Consider the following 19,724-nt stretch of genomic DNA (forward strand, 5'->3'; position numbering starts at 1 on the left):
TTCATCAGCTGGCTTGCATTTGATCTTCATTTTTTAGAAGGATGTGTTTCCTACGCTTTGGGCTTTAGCTGATTAATTATCTCTTGAGATCTCCTGCTTTGGAAAGTTCTTCTTTAAACCAGCCCAACCTGTCTTACAAGATTGTTGTGAGAATCAAATTGGAGAATGAGGATATGCTGGGAAGAAAGGGCACGGTCTCTTGGTGTAACTACGATTCCGATAGAACTGTGGGGGTCCCTCCTTAGTTCCGCGCCCTTAAGCAGGGTCCCTCTGGCCTTGCCGATGGCAGGTGCCTCCTTGGTTGGCTCTGTTCCTAGAGGCTGGCTTGCCTGGGCTCTCCTCTGCTAGAGCTGAGGCTCTTGGAGGAGGGTGGCAGTGTGTGCCCTTCTTTGCTGACAGCCCTTCCTTGTACCTCAGAAAACTTTACAGAACATGAGAGAGTCAGTTCTGTTCTAGAGACGAGCTCCTCCTCTCCTCCCCCGTGGCAGGGCTAGGGCTGCCCATTCACTGGTGCTCGAATCTCTCATGTGATGAGGAGACCTTGTATCTAAAGTCACCCGGAGCCACTCTCGTAAAAATAAGAATCCCTCCCAACCCTAGGGCTTTATTAAGGAATACCTGCACAAAACGGCCCGGGCCCCAGAAGCAGCGTGAGGCCGACTTCTGTGTGTTAAAAGCCACCAAAAGAGCAAGGCCACTTGAGCAGAAGGAAACAGGACAGCATTAAGAGTGTGACTTCTAATTGGATGAAAGATTAGGGACTCTAACTTGGGAGGGAAATTGTGTATAGGTGCTTTGCACTTTTTTTTTTTTTTTTTTTTTTTTTTTTTTTGGTAGTGTCTCTTTGAGGTACAGACCTATTTTCTGGGTCAGAAGGTACCGAACAGTTTGATAGCCTTTGGGCACTGTTCCAAATGGTTCCCAGAATGTTTGGGTCAGTTCACAATTCCATTAACAGTACCTTCATTGATGTCACAGTTATCCTGTATCCCCTTCAATATTTATTTATCACTTTCCTTTTCTGCCATCTTAGCCATCTGATGGGCATAAGGAGGCACTGGCAGCCAAACGAGGTGGGGCCGAACAGGAAAAGGCCTGTGGGAAGTTATTTATTTCACTTGTCTGGGCCGCCTTTTTATCACCTATAAAGTAAAGGAATCCTATGTTGGAATATCGCTTAGCTCCAGATGTGTGATCTCTGAGACCGGGTGATGTAGGGGAGAGAAAGCGAGCCCGACTGGGAAGTCCCAGGACTTCCAGACTTGCCTCTGACCCATAGCAGCGGCCCGGCTGACCGGTCACGTCTCTGCCCTCCTGCCTCGGCCCTCTAAAGATGCGCTCTTCTCCCCTCCTTCTTTTCCAGTGATATGTTTGTGCAGAGATCGATGAGAGTGTTTCTGGTTCCTTTTCTGTTGTCATCAGAAATGGTCCCAATTTTATTTCTGTTCCCTTCGGGTATATCGAGGCATGTGATTGAGAAGGGCAGAGGGTGAGGACGGGAGGATCCGATCTCTGGGCAGCTGGGTCTGGTGCCCGAGGGCTCACGACAGGGTGCTCTTCCTTGGCCCGTCGGTGGCGGGAGGCTTGAAAAGCCCTTTCCATATTTCAGGCGTCCTGAAGAAGTTTGAAGAGGAGGACCTGGATGACATTGTAAAGAGAAGACTCAAAGACTCCACTGAAACTCCCGGTGCTCTGTGGCACATCTTCTCAAGCCAAGACACCGACAAGATAAGGGAGTTTCTCCAGAAGGTGCGTGTGCTCTGAGGGCTGGGAGCGCGGGGGAGCCGTGAGGCCAGAGATGGGGCCGGTCTCAGTCCAGAGAGCCATGTGTTGTATGGTAGTTTTTTATTTTAGTGCTTGTTCTGCCATCCCAGGTGTACAAACAATGCTGAGCCCTATGCTGGGTGTAGAGTAGGTACCACATAAATGCCAAGGCCTTCCTTCTTCTGATCCCTCAGGCTTGGCTCCTGGCTGTGATCCCTGGCCCCCCCCCATTCTGTCCCCCCCCCCCCCCCCCCGTCTGCGCTGTTGGCGAGGCAGTTCCACCTCTGCGCCGTCTCTCCTCTGGTCCTCTGGTGCAGACACCGCTGCTGGGGGTCTGCCCGCTTCAAGGCTCTAACCCCCTTTGGTCTTCTGTCTGGCCACAAAAGGCACTTGCCTACTTTGTCTCCCCCCCTCTGAGGTCATGTGAGGTCATTTCTCTGTTGGTCCCTCACCTCCTCTGGACATTTCCTAGATCAGACGTGCGTTTTCTCTGGCCATCCCCAAGGCACAGAGCCTTCCCACCTCCTTCCTCTCTGGCTTCCTTCCGATCCTCCCCAATTTCTCCCTGCTCCGTGAAGCCTTCCTCAGCCCCTCTGAGGGCAGGGCCCAGCACGGTGCCCCTCGGAGGTGTTCAGGAAATGCTAGAGGCGCCTTTACACTTGGTCGCTTTGGGATAGACACATCAGATAGAGCAAAATAGATAAAAATGCAATTGAGTGTAGATATTGTTAATGTGGTTTTATAAATCATGTATCAATTATAAGTTTATAAATCAGTGCCCTTTCCCCAGGGATCCGTAGCTATAAAAGTTTTTGAGTTTGGCATCATAGCTGCAGGGAACTTATGCCACCAAATTGAATGATGCTTTAAAAAGTTGCCAAGAAGACAGAAAATGGTTCCCCACGGTGTCTGTTTGCTTTCAAGCCTGTCACTCCCTGGAAGGATTAGTCCAGACTCTGCCCCGTTCTCTCTCATCAGTCGGAGAACGTGACTCTGCCTCTGCTGAGAGGTTTGTCCCGCAGGCTGCTTGCCCCATGCTGCAGCGGGACACCGTTTGGTGCTTTCATTTATGCGAATTTTAAGTGAAAGGTTGCAGTTTCCTATCTCTAATAATTGTGTTAAAGTTAGACCCACACTGGGGGAAGCCATGACAGGAGTCAGATGATGACCGGTTTACTCCTCCCCCTTCCTCAGAGCAGTGTTTGCTAGCTTAAGGGAGACACTTGTCCTGGGGCCTCCAGCTTTTTGATGGGATCTTGTTTTTAGTAGGCTGCTTTGGCTAGAGACCTGGGGACACAGGGGAGCAGCAGCAAAGGAGCACGTTAACCTTCAGCGGGCGCAGTCAGCTTCTTGTCACTTTTTTTGAGCCCAGATCAGGATCTCTTCGGTTTGACTCAAAATCTTGAAAACGGGTGGAGTTGCTTTAAAGACAGACTGGTGCCTGTGGGTGTGTGATGTGTGTGTGTTGTCACTCCGCTTTCCAGATTGCAAAAGAACAGGGCCTCGAAGCCCTACCCGAACATGACCCTATCCGTGACCAGAGCTGGTACGTGAACAAAAAACTCCGTCAGAGGCTGCTGGAGGAGTACGGAGTGAAGACGTGCACGGTCGTCCAGTTTCTTGGTGATGCTATTATTCTGCCAGCAGGTGCACTGCACCAGGTAAAGACAAAACCTCATTCGTGGTATCTGTGGCAAAGGTGCCGGGTGGGCCAGACTGACCTTTGGCCTCACGAGGGTTGATTCTGATCCAGGGGAATCACTTGCACGTTGTCATCCTCCATTAGAGCCCCTTCAGAGCAGGGGCCGAAAGTAGTGTTTCAGAGCAGGAGGGGCGTGAGCCCAGGTGGGCCTGACTCCAAATGGAAAATCATTTAGGTGGGAGCAAGTTAGTTTGAGAAGCAATTGCTGCCCTTGGGTCCCCGAAGTACCAAAAGATGGGACGCTGGGGAGCTTCCGGCTGTGGGGTGCCACCTTCCGCCATTCATTAAACAAACCAGAGGAGCCGGAGATCAAGCCAACCCAGACTCGCCGATTCTGGGAGAGGGAAGGATGGAGACAGCTGAAGTCCCTGGGGTCATCCGAAGTGCTTGCTTATGCTTGGGCTGTTCTTCTGCCTGGCAAAAGCGGGTCCCCTTCCCGGCCTTTGGTAATAATGTCGATGAACAGTGAGATGGCCCCAAAGCTGGGGGGGCGGGGGGGGGGGCAGGAGCACCAGGAGTTGCTGGAGAAGAGATAAACCAAAGGATTTCTCCCGTTGAAGGTCACGTGTAGATGTGCTTGCTTTCCAAGAGATGCAAACTTAGGGCTGACCCGGGGGTCTTCTGGGATCCTCGATTTAATACAATGCTTTAATTTTCCTTGGACTTGAGGTATGCTTTCCAGAAGGCCACGGGGCCCTCTCTCCCCCTGCCCCTATATTGACTTTGAACAAATCCTTTTCCTAGTCTTTTCCTCTCTCCTTTGTGCAAGCTGCCTGGGCCCTGCCCTGCCCTGCCCTGCCCTGCCAAGAGATCCCCCGGTGACTCCCCCCGGCCGACCTAGCACAGTGCTGCGACGCCTCTGGACCGTAAAGCTCTGGGAAAAGAGTCCTCGGCACCTTGCGGTCCCTCTGAGTCCCAGAGCCCAGGGTTTTCACAATTTTGTTTTCTTTTGGGGACAGGTGCAGAATTTTCACAGCTGTATTCAGGTGACTGAAGACTTTGTGTCTCCAGAACATCTTGTACAATCATTTCACTTAACACAGGAACTAAGGTTGCTGAAGGAGGAAATCAACTATGATGACAAACTGCAGGTAAGGGCTGGCTACCCGAGGACCGCCATGTCGCCCAAGTCCCAGCGGTGCTCTTCACCCCTGGACGCGGGCGGACAGGGCGTTTTCATTTAGTGACGTTCCAATTGGGTGACCGGCATTTCACCGTTTCTTTCAGGTCAAAAATATCTTATACCATGCAGTTAAAGAAGCAGTCAGAGCTTTGAAGACACATGAAGATGAAATGGAAGAATTGGAAGAAAATTAAGTGCTCTTCGATTGGATTGGGGCTTGTGGGCTCCTATATGAAAATCAGTGTGCACATTTGTTATATAAGTTTCACAAACCATCAGTGCCAAGAAAATCTATTAAGAGTATTGCTTGTTATTGGCACCATAGTAACGTATTTATAGGTTCATGTGTCCCAGTTGTTGTGTTTTAATGTTAAGTGTAACCGTGAGTGAGTGCAGCTCTGCTGCTGTGTCTGTATTATAGTGTACATGGAGTTTGTGAAGATGTCAGATTGAAATGATGTATTTATTTTTTTGCAAAAAAAAGACAAAAAAAAATCCCCCCCCAAAAGTCTATGCTATATTGTTGATCAGTTGTAAATGTGATCCTTGTACAGTTTGCTAAAATTAAACCGATATTTTTCACTACATTTTTTGAGACAGTTAACTGTGAGAGTTAGTCCACAAACACCAGCTATTGCCTGCACTTGGGAAATTGCTGATTCGCACAGCAGTCTTCATAATCTGAAATTACTGCCAAATAAGTGTAAAATTTGTAAAGTACAAAGTATATAAACGTAGATGTTAAATACAGACCCTTCAATGCTTTATTGAAGTTATTCAGTGTACAATTAAACATTTTCAAAAGGTGTAATTTATTTAAAAGTGTCTCATTTTGGTAAAGTTTATGTGGAACTTTTAAAGCTAAATATTAAACTTAAATATGCTATGTAAATATATACATATATATACATTCAATGATGTATTTTTTTAAAACATTGGCTTGCTTTATTTGTTAAAGTGCAAGTGTTACACATGGCTTTGTACATTGACGTAAAAAGGGGTTTTACATTTTCCATTAAAATGACTTTATCTGATGTTGCTTTGCTATCTGTTTCTCCAGTTTGTGCACTGGATGGTGTTGGTAGAAGCGTTTTCTTGAAGCTATGCGATGTTTTCATTTTCATGCCTTCTCCCCTTCTCTAGTTGTTTTCTTGGAAATAATAGACTAATTGCCCGTTTGTATAGGACTATGTGATGAAGAATATATGGTTCATTTTGGTGTCTTTTGGGTTGTGTGTATTTTCTTTCAATGTGTGGGGAAACTAAAATTGGCTGGGGGATTTCACTTCTAAAGTATCAAAAGTATCTAAAGTATCTAAAGTATCAAAAGTAAGCGAAACAATAAAATAGAAGTTGAAAGCCTGAACTTGTACTGTGAAGTTATTGCGTCACCGGCTCGCTCACTGATCTCAGCCCGTCCCGTGAAGCTCACCCTGGCAGGGCCCTCCCGACCTGCCCCTGCCCACGCCCCTGCCACCGCCCTGTCCCAGCCCCGGGCCCATCGGCCCAAGGGTGTCTGGCCCCCACCCCCGCCGCCCTTCCTCCTGTCCCGGGGTCCGCTCCCCCTCCGTCATCTGGCCCCAGCGTCTCTCCAACCCCCACACTCCGACTCCGCCGCCACCTCCAGACTTCCCTTCATCCTTCCCAACTTAAGGATGGCCTGTGTGTATTGCGCCGCTCCACACGCTCACCAGCCCCTTACTGAAATGCGGGCCCCCAAAGTGAGTCAACACTGTGCACCTCCCCCTCCCCACGTTTGTGGGACACTGCGGACATTCTTTCCCGTGGCTCCCATTACCTCCAGGCCCCTTCCCCCCCCCCCCCCCCCGCCCACCCCCCCCCCCCGCCCCAGCCCCCCCCCCCCCCCCCGTGCCCTCCCCCCCCAGATGAGAAGGCTCGACACCCTCCCCCCCCCCCCCCAATGACCTCGGTCCTGGCACATTGGGCAGAGCCGGCCCGATCCGGGTTCTAGCTCTGTAGCTTGGGGCGCCTGGTTTGGGCTGTCGAGCCTTCTCATCTGTAAGATGGGATTGGATCAGAAAGTTTTTAATGGCCAAGCCCTCTCTTCGGGGAGAAGCCATGGGGGCACAGAGAGCCTCTTAAAGCCAATGCACCCACCCCATCCCCCACAGCACCAACTTCCCTTGGGAGAGGGGCTCACCTGGCAGCATTAAGGGGGAGGGCAGCCTTTCCTGATGGGAGCTTTAAAAGTGATGGGTGGGGAGGTTCCCCTGGGTCTGAGGAGGAAACAAATGGGGAGGGGGGGCATTTCTAAGGTGAAAGGTAGAACACCCACACTTCCCATAAGATGGAGATTGCTCATATCCATCCTGTACCTCCCAGGTAGAAGCAAAATTCTTCCAGCGCCTTAGAGACCTGGAGCCCCAAGTGGGACGCCCAGCACCCCCCACACTTTGGCCATTGCACGAGCCCTTTGCTCTCCATTATCACTGAAGGATGATGGGAAGACGGTTCTCTCCATCCTGCTTATTACTTTTAGTGCTTGTATGAGATTGGGGCCCTCAAACTCTCTGTGCAGGACACACACCCCCGCCCGTGGCGGCCCATTCCATGCCAACCTAGACCGTGAGCCCCTGTGCCCCCAACTGCATTTAGTCCTAGTGGTGAAGGGACCCCGAAACTCAAACTCCTTGAAGGAGAAAATCTCCTTCCACTCTGCCTCAGTGAGGGACCCCCGCCCGAGGGGAACAACACAAACACTTTCATTCTGTTATCTGGGGGGTGGATTCAGTCCGGAGCAAAAGAATGGCAGCCTTTCAATTAAAGAAACACATTCAATTCTAATCAAATTCAGCTCAAGCTGGAACCCAGCAATGAGCCGACTTGGGACTCCACCCACGAGCCCCCTTCAGCTTGTCGCCAAAGTCCCCTATTATAAAAGAGCCAAACTAAAACCCTCTCTTTGCAGACGTTCCAAACATGCCAGCTATGCCATGCCATGCCAAGGAAGCCTCTGCCCACTGGAATACTCTTTTCCAGGGCCTTCCTCTATTTCCCCGAGACTATGTGTCTCTGTCGGGATTTCTAACCTTACTCCCAATCCCCATAATAAACCCCCTTTATCAATCTAGAGAATCCCTGCGCCGCCAGAAGGAGATTCCCCAACACTCCCTAGCCTTGCAACGACTCCCAAGGGGTGCCGGGGAGCCAAACCTCTCCATTTGTTCTCTGAACCCCGAGTTTAACTCCCTGAATGAAGAGGGGACCCCGAAACTCTAAAAATCCTGGAAGAAGAAAATCTCCCTCTACCCTGCCTCAGTGAGAGACGCCCCAGGGAATCAGAGGAAGGGGTTTACCTGGGTGGGGCTGCTTGAGATTTCCAACCCTATTCAAAGGTAGATCTTCCATTCAATTCAACTCAAGCTGTACCAGCTCCATCCAGGGCCACCCCCAGCTCGCAGCCAGCTTGAGCTGTCCCAGCCCCCACTAAGACATTGAATATAAAAGAACCAAACTAAAACCCTCCCTTGGCAGAGGTTCTGACATGCCAGCTATGCCATGCTCGGCACACCAAGGGCCCCTGGCCACTGGATTACTCTTTCCAGGGCCACTCTCTCTTCATCCTCACCTGTTTCCCTAACCAGACTTTAACCTAACCTTACTTCCAATCCCCATAATAAACCCCCTTTATCAGTCTAGGTTTTCGGGTCTGTAAATTCTTTTACAAGGATCTCTGCGCCACCAGAAGGGAGTCCCCAAAACTCCCTACCCTTGCCCCGACTCCCAAGGGTTGCAGGGGAGCCAAACCTCTCCATTTGGTTCCCTGAACCCCGAACCTGCCACTAGACCTTATTTAACTCCCTGACCACCAGAAACTCTAATCTCATTTTGGTTCCTTAAATCTAGACCCTACAAAAGGGAACTCCCAAACCTAAACATATTTTTGGTTCCCTAACCAGGAACCCTAAAAACGACATCCTCATCAGTGGGTTCTGCCGGGGAATAGAGGAGCCCAAGCAGGCAGACACACTAGGCCCTCCTCCTCAGGTTCAGACAAACTTGGCCCATGCTGCCCCCGGGGCCGTGCCCTCTTGCCTTCCAAACTCTGGGGGTCCGGCCGCCAGGGCAGGTGCCCATCTGCTTTTCTACTCTCCACATCTTCGGATGTGGCTGCCAGGGTTCATGTCCCCCTTTTACTCATCAGCCACCAACCAGCCAGGCGCCACCTGCGCCAAGCAAACCCTCCGGCCCACAAAAGCTGCCCCCTTTCTGTGACTGGGGATTGGGGAGGATCCCTGAGAGGGCAGCAGGCCCCATCAACCCGATTGCCCCTTTGAACAGAGACTCAAGCCATCCCCTCCTTAGAGCCCCTGCGCTGGTCCTAAACCCTGGGTGCAGCAGCGGACCCAGGCATGGAGGTTCTTGGTACCCCTGCCACCAATGCCACAGTCTAGTTACTATTAGACAGCGCCCACTCTAGAAGGCCGGCGTCTGGCAAACGTTTTTTCTTTTTTCCTGAGGCAATTGGGGTTCAGTGACTTGCCCAGCGTCACACAGCCAGGCAGTGTTACGTGTCTGAGGCCAGATTTGAACTCAGGTCCTCCTAACTTCAGGGCTGATGCCAACTTGGGCCACCCAGCTGCCCACAAACATTGTTTTCTTCAAGGATTTAAGGCTGTTCTCCTGAACTCCCCCTCCACCTGATTTTACAAGTGAATGTCAAGAGAGGGGGATGCACTTGTCCAAGTCACTTGAGTGGGTGGGTGGGGTAAAATCAAAAGTTTCTCCTTCAGAATCTGCCATTGCTGCCCCTTGCCCTGTGGGACCCCCTGGCCGTGACGCATCCCCTCAAGCCCCAGGACAGGATTCTGGTTCTGCCAGAATCCCATCCCATCCACTGCTCTGATTCTACATGGAGCGAGCTGTCATTTTCCCCCTGAAGGCAATCGATCAAATCCAGGTAGACTGGTCTCTCTGCCATTAAAAGTACCTGTGAGGTTGCTGGCCCTTGTTTTCCTTGTTAGACTGAGAGCTCCTTGAGGGCAGGGGCTATTTCTTCCTGTCTCTGCATCCCCAGACCTTAATGCAGTGCCTGGCATCATAGATGTTTAATAAATGTTTGTTGACTGACTTTTAAAGTTTTCATCGATTTTCCTTTGGTTTTTACCAAAGTCATTTTCCAACATCTCCCCACCCCTGCCATTAAACTTTCCCATTTATAACAAAGGAAAAGTGCTTTTTAAAAATATGAACAGAGCAAGCCTGCTGGCCTATAACATTCTCAAGCCACGGACTCTCTTCTTTATGATAAAAAGTTTTTGCACAAACAAAATCAATGCAGCCAAGATTAGAATGAAAGGAAATTGGGGGGTGGGGTGGATTTTGCAGCCAGTTTCACAATAAAGGTCTCATTCCTTAGATCCATAGAGGACTAAGTCAAATTTATTAGACTACAAGTCATCCATCCCCCTATTAATAAAATGCCCAAAGGATATGAATAGGCAGTTTTCAGATGAAGAAATCAAAGCTATCTATAGACATAGGAAAAATGCTCTAAATCACTATCGATCAGAGAAATACAAATTAAAACAAAATCTAAAATACTACCTCACACCTCTCAGATTGGCTAAAGTGACAGGAAAAGATAATGATGAATGTTGGAGGGGACGTGGGAAAACTTCTTGTGGAGTTGGGTACTGAGCCAACCAGAAATCAGTGAGAAACTATGCCCAAAGGGCTATAAAATCCTGCATACACTTTTTTTAAAATAGCTTTTTATTGCCAGAACCCATGCCAGGGTAATTTTTCACATTGTCCCTTGCACTCACTTCTGTTCTGATTTTTCCCCTCCCTCCCTCCATCTCCTCCCCGAGATGGCAAGCAGTCCTATACATGTTAAAGAGGTTACAGTAGATCTTGGATACAATATATGTGTGTAGAACCAAACAGTTCTCTTTTTGCACAGGGAGAATTGGATTCAGAAGGTAAAAAAAAAAAAAAATAAAATAACCTGGGAAGAAAAACATAAATGCAAGCAGTTGACATTCATTTCCCAGTGTTCTTTCTTTGGGTGTAGCTGCTTCTGTCCATCCTTGGTCAATTGAAACTGAGTTAGATCTTCTCTTTGTCAAAGAAATCCACTTCCATCAGAATACATCCTCATACAGTATCGTTGTTGAGGTATATAATGATCTCCTGGTCCTGCTCATTTCACTCAGCACCAGTTCGTGTAAGTCTCTCCAGGCCTTTCTGAAATCATCCTGTTGGTCATTTCTTACAGAACAATAATATTCCATAATATTCATATACCACAATTTACTCAACCATTCTCCAATTGATGGGCATCCATTCATTTTCCAGCTTCTGGCCACTACAAACAGGGCTGCCACAAACATTTTGGCACATACAGGTCCCTTTCCCTTCTTTAGTATCTCCTTGAGGTATAAGCCCAGTAGTAGCACTGCTGGATCAAAGGGTATGCACAGTTTGATAGCTTTTTTGGGCATAATTCCAGATTGCTCTCCAGAATGGCTGGATGTGTTCACAACTCCATCAACAACTGCATACACTTTTTGACCAATGATACTAGTTCTGTTCCCCAAAGAAATAAAGAAAGGAAAAGAACCTATTATTATATACACAAATTTATTCATAGCAGCTCTTTTTTATATTAAAGCTTTTTATTTTCAAAACATATGCATGGATAATTTTTTAACATTGACCTTTGCAAAACCTTGTGTTAAACATGGTAAAACATGTTAAATCCAATGTATACATATTTATACAATTATCTTACTGCACAAGAAAAATCAGATCAAAAAGGAAAAAAGAGAAAAAATAAAATGCAAGCAAACAACAAAAAAAGAGTGAAAATGCTGTGTTGTAATTCACACTCAGTTCCCACCGGCCTCTCTCTGGATATGTATGGTTTTCTTCATCACAAGATCATTGGAACTGGTCTGGATCATCTCATTGTTGAAGAGAGCCACGTCCATCAAAACTGATCATTGTATAATTGTGCTGTTACCATGTATAATGATCTCCTGGTCCTGCTCATTTCACTCAGCATCAGTTTGTGTAAGTCTTTCCAGTCTCTCTAAAATCATCCTGCTGGTCGTTTCTTACACAACAATAATATTCCATAACATTCATACACCATCACTTGTTCAGCCATTCCCCAACTGATGGGCATCCACTCAGTTTCCAGTTCCTTGCCAATACAAAGAGACCTGCCACAAACATTTTTGCACATGGGTCCTTTTCCCTCTTTTAACATCTCTTTGGGATACAGGCCCAGTAGAAACACCATATAGTAGCTCTTCTTGTGGTGGCAAAGAATTGGAAATGGAGGGGATAACCATCAACTGGAGAACAACTTAACAAGTTGTTTCATATTGTTACAATGAGATATTACTGTGCCATGAGAAATCATGAGCAGGATGGTTTCCGAAACTTCTGGGAAGACTTCTATGAACTGATACAAAGTGAAGTGAGCAGAACCAGGAGAACATTGGACTCGGTATCAGCAATGCTGTAAGAACGCGCAATTGTGAATGACCGAGCTATTTCAGCAATACAAAAATCCAAGACACTTTTGAAAGATTTATATGAAAAATGCTGTCCCTCCGCAGGTAAAGAACTGATGGTGTCTGAATGCAACCGGAAACATTCAATTTTTCACTTTATTTGTTCATGCTTTTGTTGGGTCTGTTTTCTTTCGTGAAGACAAATATGGCCATGTTTTGTGCGATTACATAAGTATAGAGGGCTGGAGCTATTGAGTTGATGCACTGAGGTCCTGACTGCTGCGCTAACTTCTGATTGGACGATACTCTATGGGCATATGCTTGGAAAATGGTCCTTTCCACTGGCTCCATACTGGCTCAATGATTGGTGGATAGAGGATTGTAGGAGGCATTAGGGGGGTGGAATAAAGCTAGCCAGGGACACACAGTCTCAACATAGACCAGGGAGAAGGCGGTCACGGTGAATCTGCTTCCATCCTGTTCAATCCTGCGTCTGGGGACGAAGAATAAAGAAGAAGGACTTTTGCTTATCCTGACTCGGGCTGACTCTGGGGTGTCCTGGGTGCTAGCGCGGTGGGTCGTTACACATAAACATAACCTATATAAAATTGCTGAACATCAGAGAGAGGAATAAAAGAGGGGGGGAGGGGGGATTTGGAACTCAAGCTTTTTTAAATGAATATTAAATTTTGCTTTTAAATATAACTGGGAAAAATAAAATATTATTCAAAAAGAAAAGAAGGCAAAAGGGTCACTTCTAAGTAAGTGACCCTGGAGTCCGGATATGTATATTAAAGGACTTCTTAAATATTTGAATATTGCATTTCGATATTGTTGATTTCTTCTGTCATTCTATGTATTTTCTTGTATGTGTTTAAGAATATGATTCCAAGATAGGTCCAAGGGCTTCGCCAGGCAGAAAAGAAGCCGAGAACCCCAAGGGAAGCGCTGGAGATCTGGGTATAGTGGCTCCCTAACCGTAACAATCCCTCCCCTCCCATTGCCTCCCCAGACAATCTGGGGGTCTCAATGGTCTCTCCAGGCCAGGGCTCCCAGCTTCCTCCTCCATTTCCCAGCTGACACATTTAATCCATAACTAAAGCACTTGAATAATGCAAATAAATAGCCAAACCTTTCCCCTCCAGAAGCTTGAACTCCCACAGACACACTCTGTGACTTACGCGTGGGTCACACATGAGGGAACACGTGGGTGTCTCCACCTGAAAGGCGGCCCGTGGCCGGGAACCTGCGGCCTGGCCCTTCCAGGCTGCCCGGATCTCCTCCTGAGGCCATCTTGCTTTTTTTTTTTTTACCCTTCTCCCCCCCCCACTTTTGGCCTCAGCTGGGTATTAACTCGGGCTTTTTCAGGGTTAATGGATGCCCTTGTTAGAGTGTCCAGCAGCTGCTGTGGTTGGGAAGCCTCTCCCTTGTGACTGGCCCTAACTGGGGGGGGAGGGGGGGGGGCGGAGGAGGGGGGGCTGGGGCCTTCCTCAGCGAGCATCTCTGGCTGATAGAGATGAGCCGTTTTCTAGTCACTTTATAACAAGAAGCAGACGGTTTTGGGCTGCTCCTCTTGGACCCGGATGGTTCTGCAGGAAAAAGGTGGGAGGGGGGCCCTGGCCCAGCCCTCCCTCCCTCCCTCAGATCCCAAGCGGGGCCGTCACGGCCTCCCCTCCCTCAGGTCACGCTTCTCTCCCAGACTCTTGATAAATAAAGGAGTCATTAAAAACTTTTCTCTGAACCGAACTGCTCTTTAATTTAACTGTGCTGCCCTCTACTGGCTGCGCTGGATCCCTCAGTCCAGCAGCCACCTCGTTTTTAATTAGCAATCCAGTTCTTAGGGCTCATACCCCCTAGGAAAGGCAAAATCCCCAGGACTCTACTTTCTCAGCTATGAAATGGGTGGAGAGACGTTCTGGTAGGAAAACAAGTCTCACTGCACCCCCCATTCTCTACAAATAGGATTAGCCCTCCTGGGGAGGGGGTTCTGAGAAAGATTATGCTCTTTATCCCGTTTCCTCCCTGTCTCTGTCTCTCTCTCTGTCTCTCTCTCTCACCTCTCTAGGGCCAGATTGCTGTAGACAAATTTCAGCAAAGCCTCAAATGCAATATCCCAAGTATTTTTCCATGGGAAATACGGAGCGATATAGGCTAGATCTGGAACCAGTTGAATGAGCAAACTCGGAAAGAAGTCCTTTGATGCCCTCTGAACTTGCATGAGGGTCTCGGGGAGGTGCGCTTGGCCTTGGCTATTTGAGAAGGGCATAAATGGTGCGCTTATCTGGGAGCCGGGAGGAATGGCTGACCCGCCGGCTAATAGGCTTCTGAAGATTCTTTATCATCAAAGATACCGAGATGGATCTAATAAGACGAAATATAACACAAACACCAATTTTTTATTATAGCTTTTTATTTACAAGCTATATGCATGGGTAACTTTACAGCATTTACTGCCAAACCTTTTGTTCCAGTTTTTCCCTCCTTCCCCCCACCTCCTCCCCCAGATGGCAGGTTGACCAATACATGTTAAATATGTTAAAGTATAAGTTAAACACAATACATGTATGCATGTCCATACAGTTATTTTGCTGCACAAAAAGAATCAGACTCTGAAATAGTGTACAATTAGCCTGTGAAGGAAATCCAAAATGCAGATGGACAAAAATAGAGGGCCAGGGTCACACAGCCGGGAAGTGTTCCGTGCCTGAGGCCGGATTTGCACTCGGGTCCTGCCGACGTCAGGGCCGGGGCTCCGCCCCCTGCCCCCCCCCCCCCCCAGCCGCCCCTGCTGCCCCGTCTTTTTGTCCTTTCTCAGGCTTCCCTATTCCGGCCCACACAACAAAAGTGAAATTGGGTCAATTAACAACCTTACGACGGTGTCTGAGGGTTTGAAAGAGTCAAGCAATGAGAAATCTTTCAGCCAGCGGCCTCGGCGGGGAGGCCCGCCCGGCGCCCCAGCAACGGCGAAGCTCGGACTGCGGGCGGCGTGTGGAGCAAGAAAGCGGCTGTGATTAAGGGGCTGCCGGCCATGGGGGGGGGGGGGAGGGGTGGAACAGAAGGTTCTGCAAGGGCCCGCTGGGAAATCTCCCCCGCACGTGTCTTGTCGATAACAAGCTGTGACAGATTTTAAAAGGGAGCATTGTCCGTGCTTGTGCTTTGGAAAATAACAATCTTTAATATAAAAAGTAATAAATCAAATCAAATTTTAAATTTAAATATAAATAAAAAATAAAATAATAATAACAACACAATAAAACATACAACACACGGAGCCAGCGCGCTGCTGCATACTCAATACAGCATCAACACGACTTGCCGGCGCGTCGGGGACCAAGCCCCCGCGGACTGGCCGGGGGGGGGGGGGCCCGGAATTGAGCGCAAGCTCCGAGGGCGCGCGGGCCGGGACCCTGGCGCGGGATGCGGGGCCTGAGGCAGCGCTTTGCCAGAGCGGGGAAGGGCACCGGGGGGGAGGGGAGGACCCCTTCGGGCAGCCCCCCCCCCCCACGAAGGCCGCTCCGGGACGGAGCGCCAGAGGAGAGGGTCGGTCCCTCAGACGCCCCCGCGGGATCCCCCCGCCGGGAGGAGGCCAGAGGAGACGGGCGGCCTCTCTGGGGGCTCCGAGCAGCAGCGGGTGAGCGCGAGCCCCGGGCGGCGCGGCCCGGAGGGGGCTGCAGGGGGCGGGGGCGGGCTCTGGGGGCGGGGCCTGCGCGCCGAGGCTGCGGCCCGAGCCATTGCCAAGCTGGAGCCCGGGGCGCCCGGACTGCAGGGGGCGCTCTTGCTGTTTCCCCTCCCCCCAGGCAGCCGGGGCTCGGTGACTTGCCCAGGGTCACCCAGGCAGGAAGAGTTCCGAGTCTCGGGCCCTCCCGACTCCAGGGCCGGGCTCCGCCCCCTGCGCCACGCGGCCGCCCCCGGCTGTTGTAAGGTTAGCCAACAAAGACCGCCTGGTTCTCACCCAGACCTGACCCAGCGCGCCTTCCCTCCTTCCGGGCCGGGATGTGAGAGGGAGAAGTTCTCGGCCCGAGCGCGGCCCAGCCCAGCTCCCGGCCCGGAGCCAGACCGCGGGCACCCCTCCCCCCCCCGCTCCGCGGCAGCAGGGACGGGGCAGGTGTTCGGGGGCTCCCGGAGGAGGGGGAGGGGGAGGCGCGCCGGCCGGCACACAGCAGGCGCTTAACACGTGCTTGTTCATCCCTTCCAGGCCGCGGCGGGCGCGGCGAGGGCTGCGAGGTCAGGGGCCGGCCCGGGGGGCCGGGGGGACGGGAAACGGCGCCAAGGCTGGAGGGGGTCTGGGCCGCGGGCAGGGGCAGGGGCGAGAACGGCCACCAGATGGCGCTGTTGGACAGAGAGCGGCCGCGTGTGGGCCGGACCCCGGCCCCGGCCCCCGGAGGGCGCGCGGTCCGCGCGGACATGCACGGCTTCGCGGAGACCCAGAGACAGACGCAGACGCACCTCTTCCCTCCCTCCGGCTCTGTGCCTGTCTCCTGTCTGTGTCTCTCCCGTCTGTCTCTGTGTCCGTCTCCCTCTGGCGGGCAGCGGGCTGGGGACCAGGACTTGGACTCGCGCTGTTCGCGTTGTACCGGTCAGCCTGCCATGGGGGGAGGGGAGAAGGAGGGGGAAAGTTGGAACAGAAGGTTTGGCAAGGGTCAGTGCTGGAAAATCCCCCATGCGTAGAACTGGTAAATAAAAGCTATAATTAAAAATAAGGTGAAATAAAATAAAGATCTATTTGGCAAAAACAAAAAACAGTTCCTGTTTACAGAGCTGACAAAGCTCTGCAAACATTATGCATCAGCCTCATCTTACAGTCAAGGAGCACAGATTAAGCGCCTCCTTGTCCTGGGCCCAGGATGGCCCACTCACCAGCTCCCAGGGGCCCAGCTCCGTCTGTCTGTCCCGCCCTCGCCTCTCTCTCACATCCAGGCTCTCACCCACAGCTGCCTTTCAGAAATCTCCATGTCAGCGGACGAGCCCCACACGCCCGAGGGGCTCCCCCTCCCCCTCCCCCCCCCAAGAGCCCAGCTGTGCAGGGGACGGCAAGTCCTCAAGCCCCCGGGTCGGTGACAAACTCCCCAAAGGGCGCGCCCAAAGCCGGGCCGCCGAGCTGCGGAGCTCGGGGCCGGCCACAGGCACTCGCTGGGCTGCGGTCCGAGCGAGGCAATCTGCCCCGGAGCCCGGGAGAGCCTGCCGCAGGCAGCGGCAATGGCGCGGCCGGGTCAAGGCAAGAGAACTGATGAGCAAGAAAGGGAGCCCGTCTGCCCCGAGCTTCTTCTGGGTTGTCTCCAGAAGGGGAGACTATGATCTCCAATTGCAGGGGCCAAGCGGCCCGGGTCCGGGGCACACGAAGACAAAATGGAGCCCGGAACCTGGTCTCGGGGACCTTGTGCTCCATCGGAGAAACGGGTACACGCCATTGCCAAATCCCATCACGGTCAGGGCAGAACGCCCCTTGTGCAGAGCGCCTTGGGGGGAGCTCGGGGTCGGAAGAGCCAGAGGGGAGGGGGTGGCCAGGAGACCCGACGGAAGGAAAGCCGGTCGGACCCGGAGGGGCCGTGGACTTACATTGGGGTCTGGCCGTCATGCCGGAGAACGTGGCTGGCCCGAGATGTGCTGCTGCTCCCCGCAGACCCCGTCACTTGGAGCAGCCCTCCTCCTCCTCCTGTCCCCCGTCTCCCGCTCACAAGTCATGGATCCCGTCTTTCTGCTGTCTCCTGGAAGAGCAGCACCCTGAAGCAGGATTTACCCTTCGAGCTGGGGATCTCCCCCCTCAGGCCCTTCCCAGCGTCCCAGAGCAGAGCTGCCCCCCTACACCCCCAAGCTGTCTCCGAACCCCTTACCTCTAGATTGCAACATATTTAGGAACAAGTGAAAAGGGGGGTGGGGGGTGGGGGGGAGAGAAGCACCAAGTGTAGACAAGATGGTAAAGTTGGCCTGGAAGAGCTAGTGGAGACAGGACAGCAGTGAGCAGAGCTATGGAGGGCCCAGGGTTAGTTTTTGTTTTTTAATGAGAAAAACACGGAAACCTTTGTAGCAACAGAGAAGGCCGAAAGGGGCTGGAGGAAAGAAGGGGGACGGGAAACGGTGGCTGACAAAATGGAGATACAAGTTGGGGTGATGCTTGAATGGATGCCCTTCAACTGGGAAATGGCCGAGTAAATTATGGTATATGAATGTTGTGGAATATTATTGTTCTGTAAGAAATGAGCAGCAGGATGATTTCAGAAAGGCCTGGAGAGACCTACATGAACTGATGCTGAGTGAAATGAGCACAACCAGGAGATCATTATATACCTCAACAACAGTATCACATGATGATCAATTTTGATGGACGTGGCCATCTTCACAATGAGAGGATTCAAACCAGTTCCAATTGATCGAGGATGGACAGAAGCAGCTACATCCCAAGGAACACTGGGAAATGAGTGTGAATTGTTTGTATTTTTGTTTTCCTTCCCAGGTGATTTTTACCTTCTGAATCTGATTTTTCTTGTGCAACAAGAACGGATCTGCACACATAGATTGTATTTAAGATATACTTTAACATATTTAGCATGTATGAGACTACCTGCTATCTAGGGGAGGGCCCTGGTGAGGGGAAGGAGGAGAAAAGTTGAAACAGAAGTTTTCACAAGGGTCATTGTTGAAAAATTACCCATGCATATGTTGTCAATAAAAAGCTATGAAAAAAAAAAAGTTGGGGTGATCCATTGGGAAAGGAGATTCCCTCCAGGATCATTTGTGTTCCACAGTGTGAGGAAAAGGAAAGCGAGAGCCATTGGTGGACGGACTCATTTTTCAGTGAATTCTGCGAAGTCCTTAGCTGATTAGAGGAAGGGAGCAGGTTCCAGAGAACGTGTCATGAGCAGTGGGACAGGGAATCGGGGAAGGGCTGGAAGTAATGATTTCTTTAGCTCCATTCCAAAACATGCAAAGGGAGGACCAAGCATGTAAATGGTAGGAGTAATCCAAGTTTGGGATTTTGTATGGAGATCAACAATAGGAGGGTGAAGGTGGAGAAAACAGTGAAGAATTAAACTGCTTCAGCAAAGGGTCAATGGGTGGTTGGGGGGGGGGGGGGGAGAACTAACAGTACAGGGGCAAAAAGTCAAAAAGTGAAAGGAGAGGGACTGAAGCCCAGGACAGAGACAGTGAGCGGACAAAATGAAAGAAAATGGTCAGATAAAGCAGTTTCAAAGTTCATGAACACAACAGTGTAACATGTGAATGATTAACCCAAAATGAATCTGACTGTCAGCTGAGAGAGTGGAAGAGCCCCTTGTGGGGACTGATGGGAACAACTGGAGGAGCAGAGCTGGCTGGGAAAGCCTCTGTATACACAAGCCATTAAAATGGCAAGAGTTGGGTATACTTGGGAACAAGGCGCTGAAATTCACTGAGCTTTTGGCAAGCAGAGACTGATCTTGTGGCCACGTGAGCAGAGGGCAGATAACAGAGACGGACCTCCATAAGCTTATCTTTTCCCCCTCCTCCCAGACCCTCTCTTCTCCATAGCAACACTCCCCCAATTCTCTAAGACCACTCTTCGGTCCCTTTCCTAGACGACATCCTTGACCCTTTCCTTTCTTCACAACCCATCAGGTACCAATTTTTGTCAGTTTTGATCTATTCTGGCAAGCCAGAGTGCAAGGGGTTA

The 19,724-nt window shown here is 50.6% G+C and overlaps 1 protein-coding gene across 1 annotated transcript in view; it reads left to right on the plus strand.

Annotated features, from left to right (window-relative positions):
• JMJD1C (jumonji domain containing 1C) overlaps positions 1 to 5,951 on the plus strand; it is a 39,576-nt gene extending 33,625 nt beyond the window's left edge. Inside the window, exons 20-23 of the mRNA XM_031956894.1 lie at positions 1,610 to 1,749; positions 3,249 to 3,425; positions 4,426 to 4,557; positions 4,694 to 5,951. Coding sequence (XP_031812754.1) covers positions 1,610 to 1,749; positions 3,249 to 3,425; positions 4,426 to 4,557; positions 4,694 to 4,783 — 539 coding nt within the window. The 3' untranslated portion in view covers positions 4,784 to 5,951. The remainder of the gene's footprint in view (positions 1 to 1,609; positions 1,750 to 3,248; positions 3,426 to 4,425; positions 4,558 to 4,693) is intronic.
• Positions 5,952 to 19,724: the final 13,773 nt, after the last annotated feature.

The sequence above is a fragment of the Sarcophilus harrisii genome, chromosome 2 (assembly GCF_902635505.1).
Source record: "Sarcophilus harrisii chromosome 2, mSarHar1.11, whole genome shotgun sequence".
In the NCBI taxonomy this organism is placed as follows: Eukaryota; Metazoa; Chordata; class Mammalia; order Dasyuromorphia; family Dasyuridae; genus Sarcophilus; species Sarcophilus harrisii.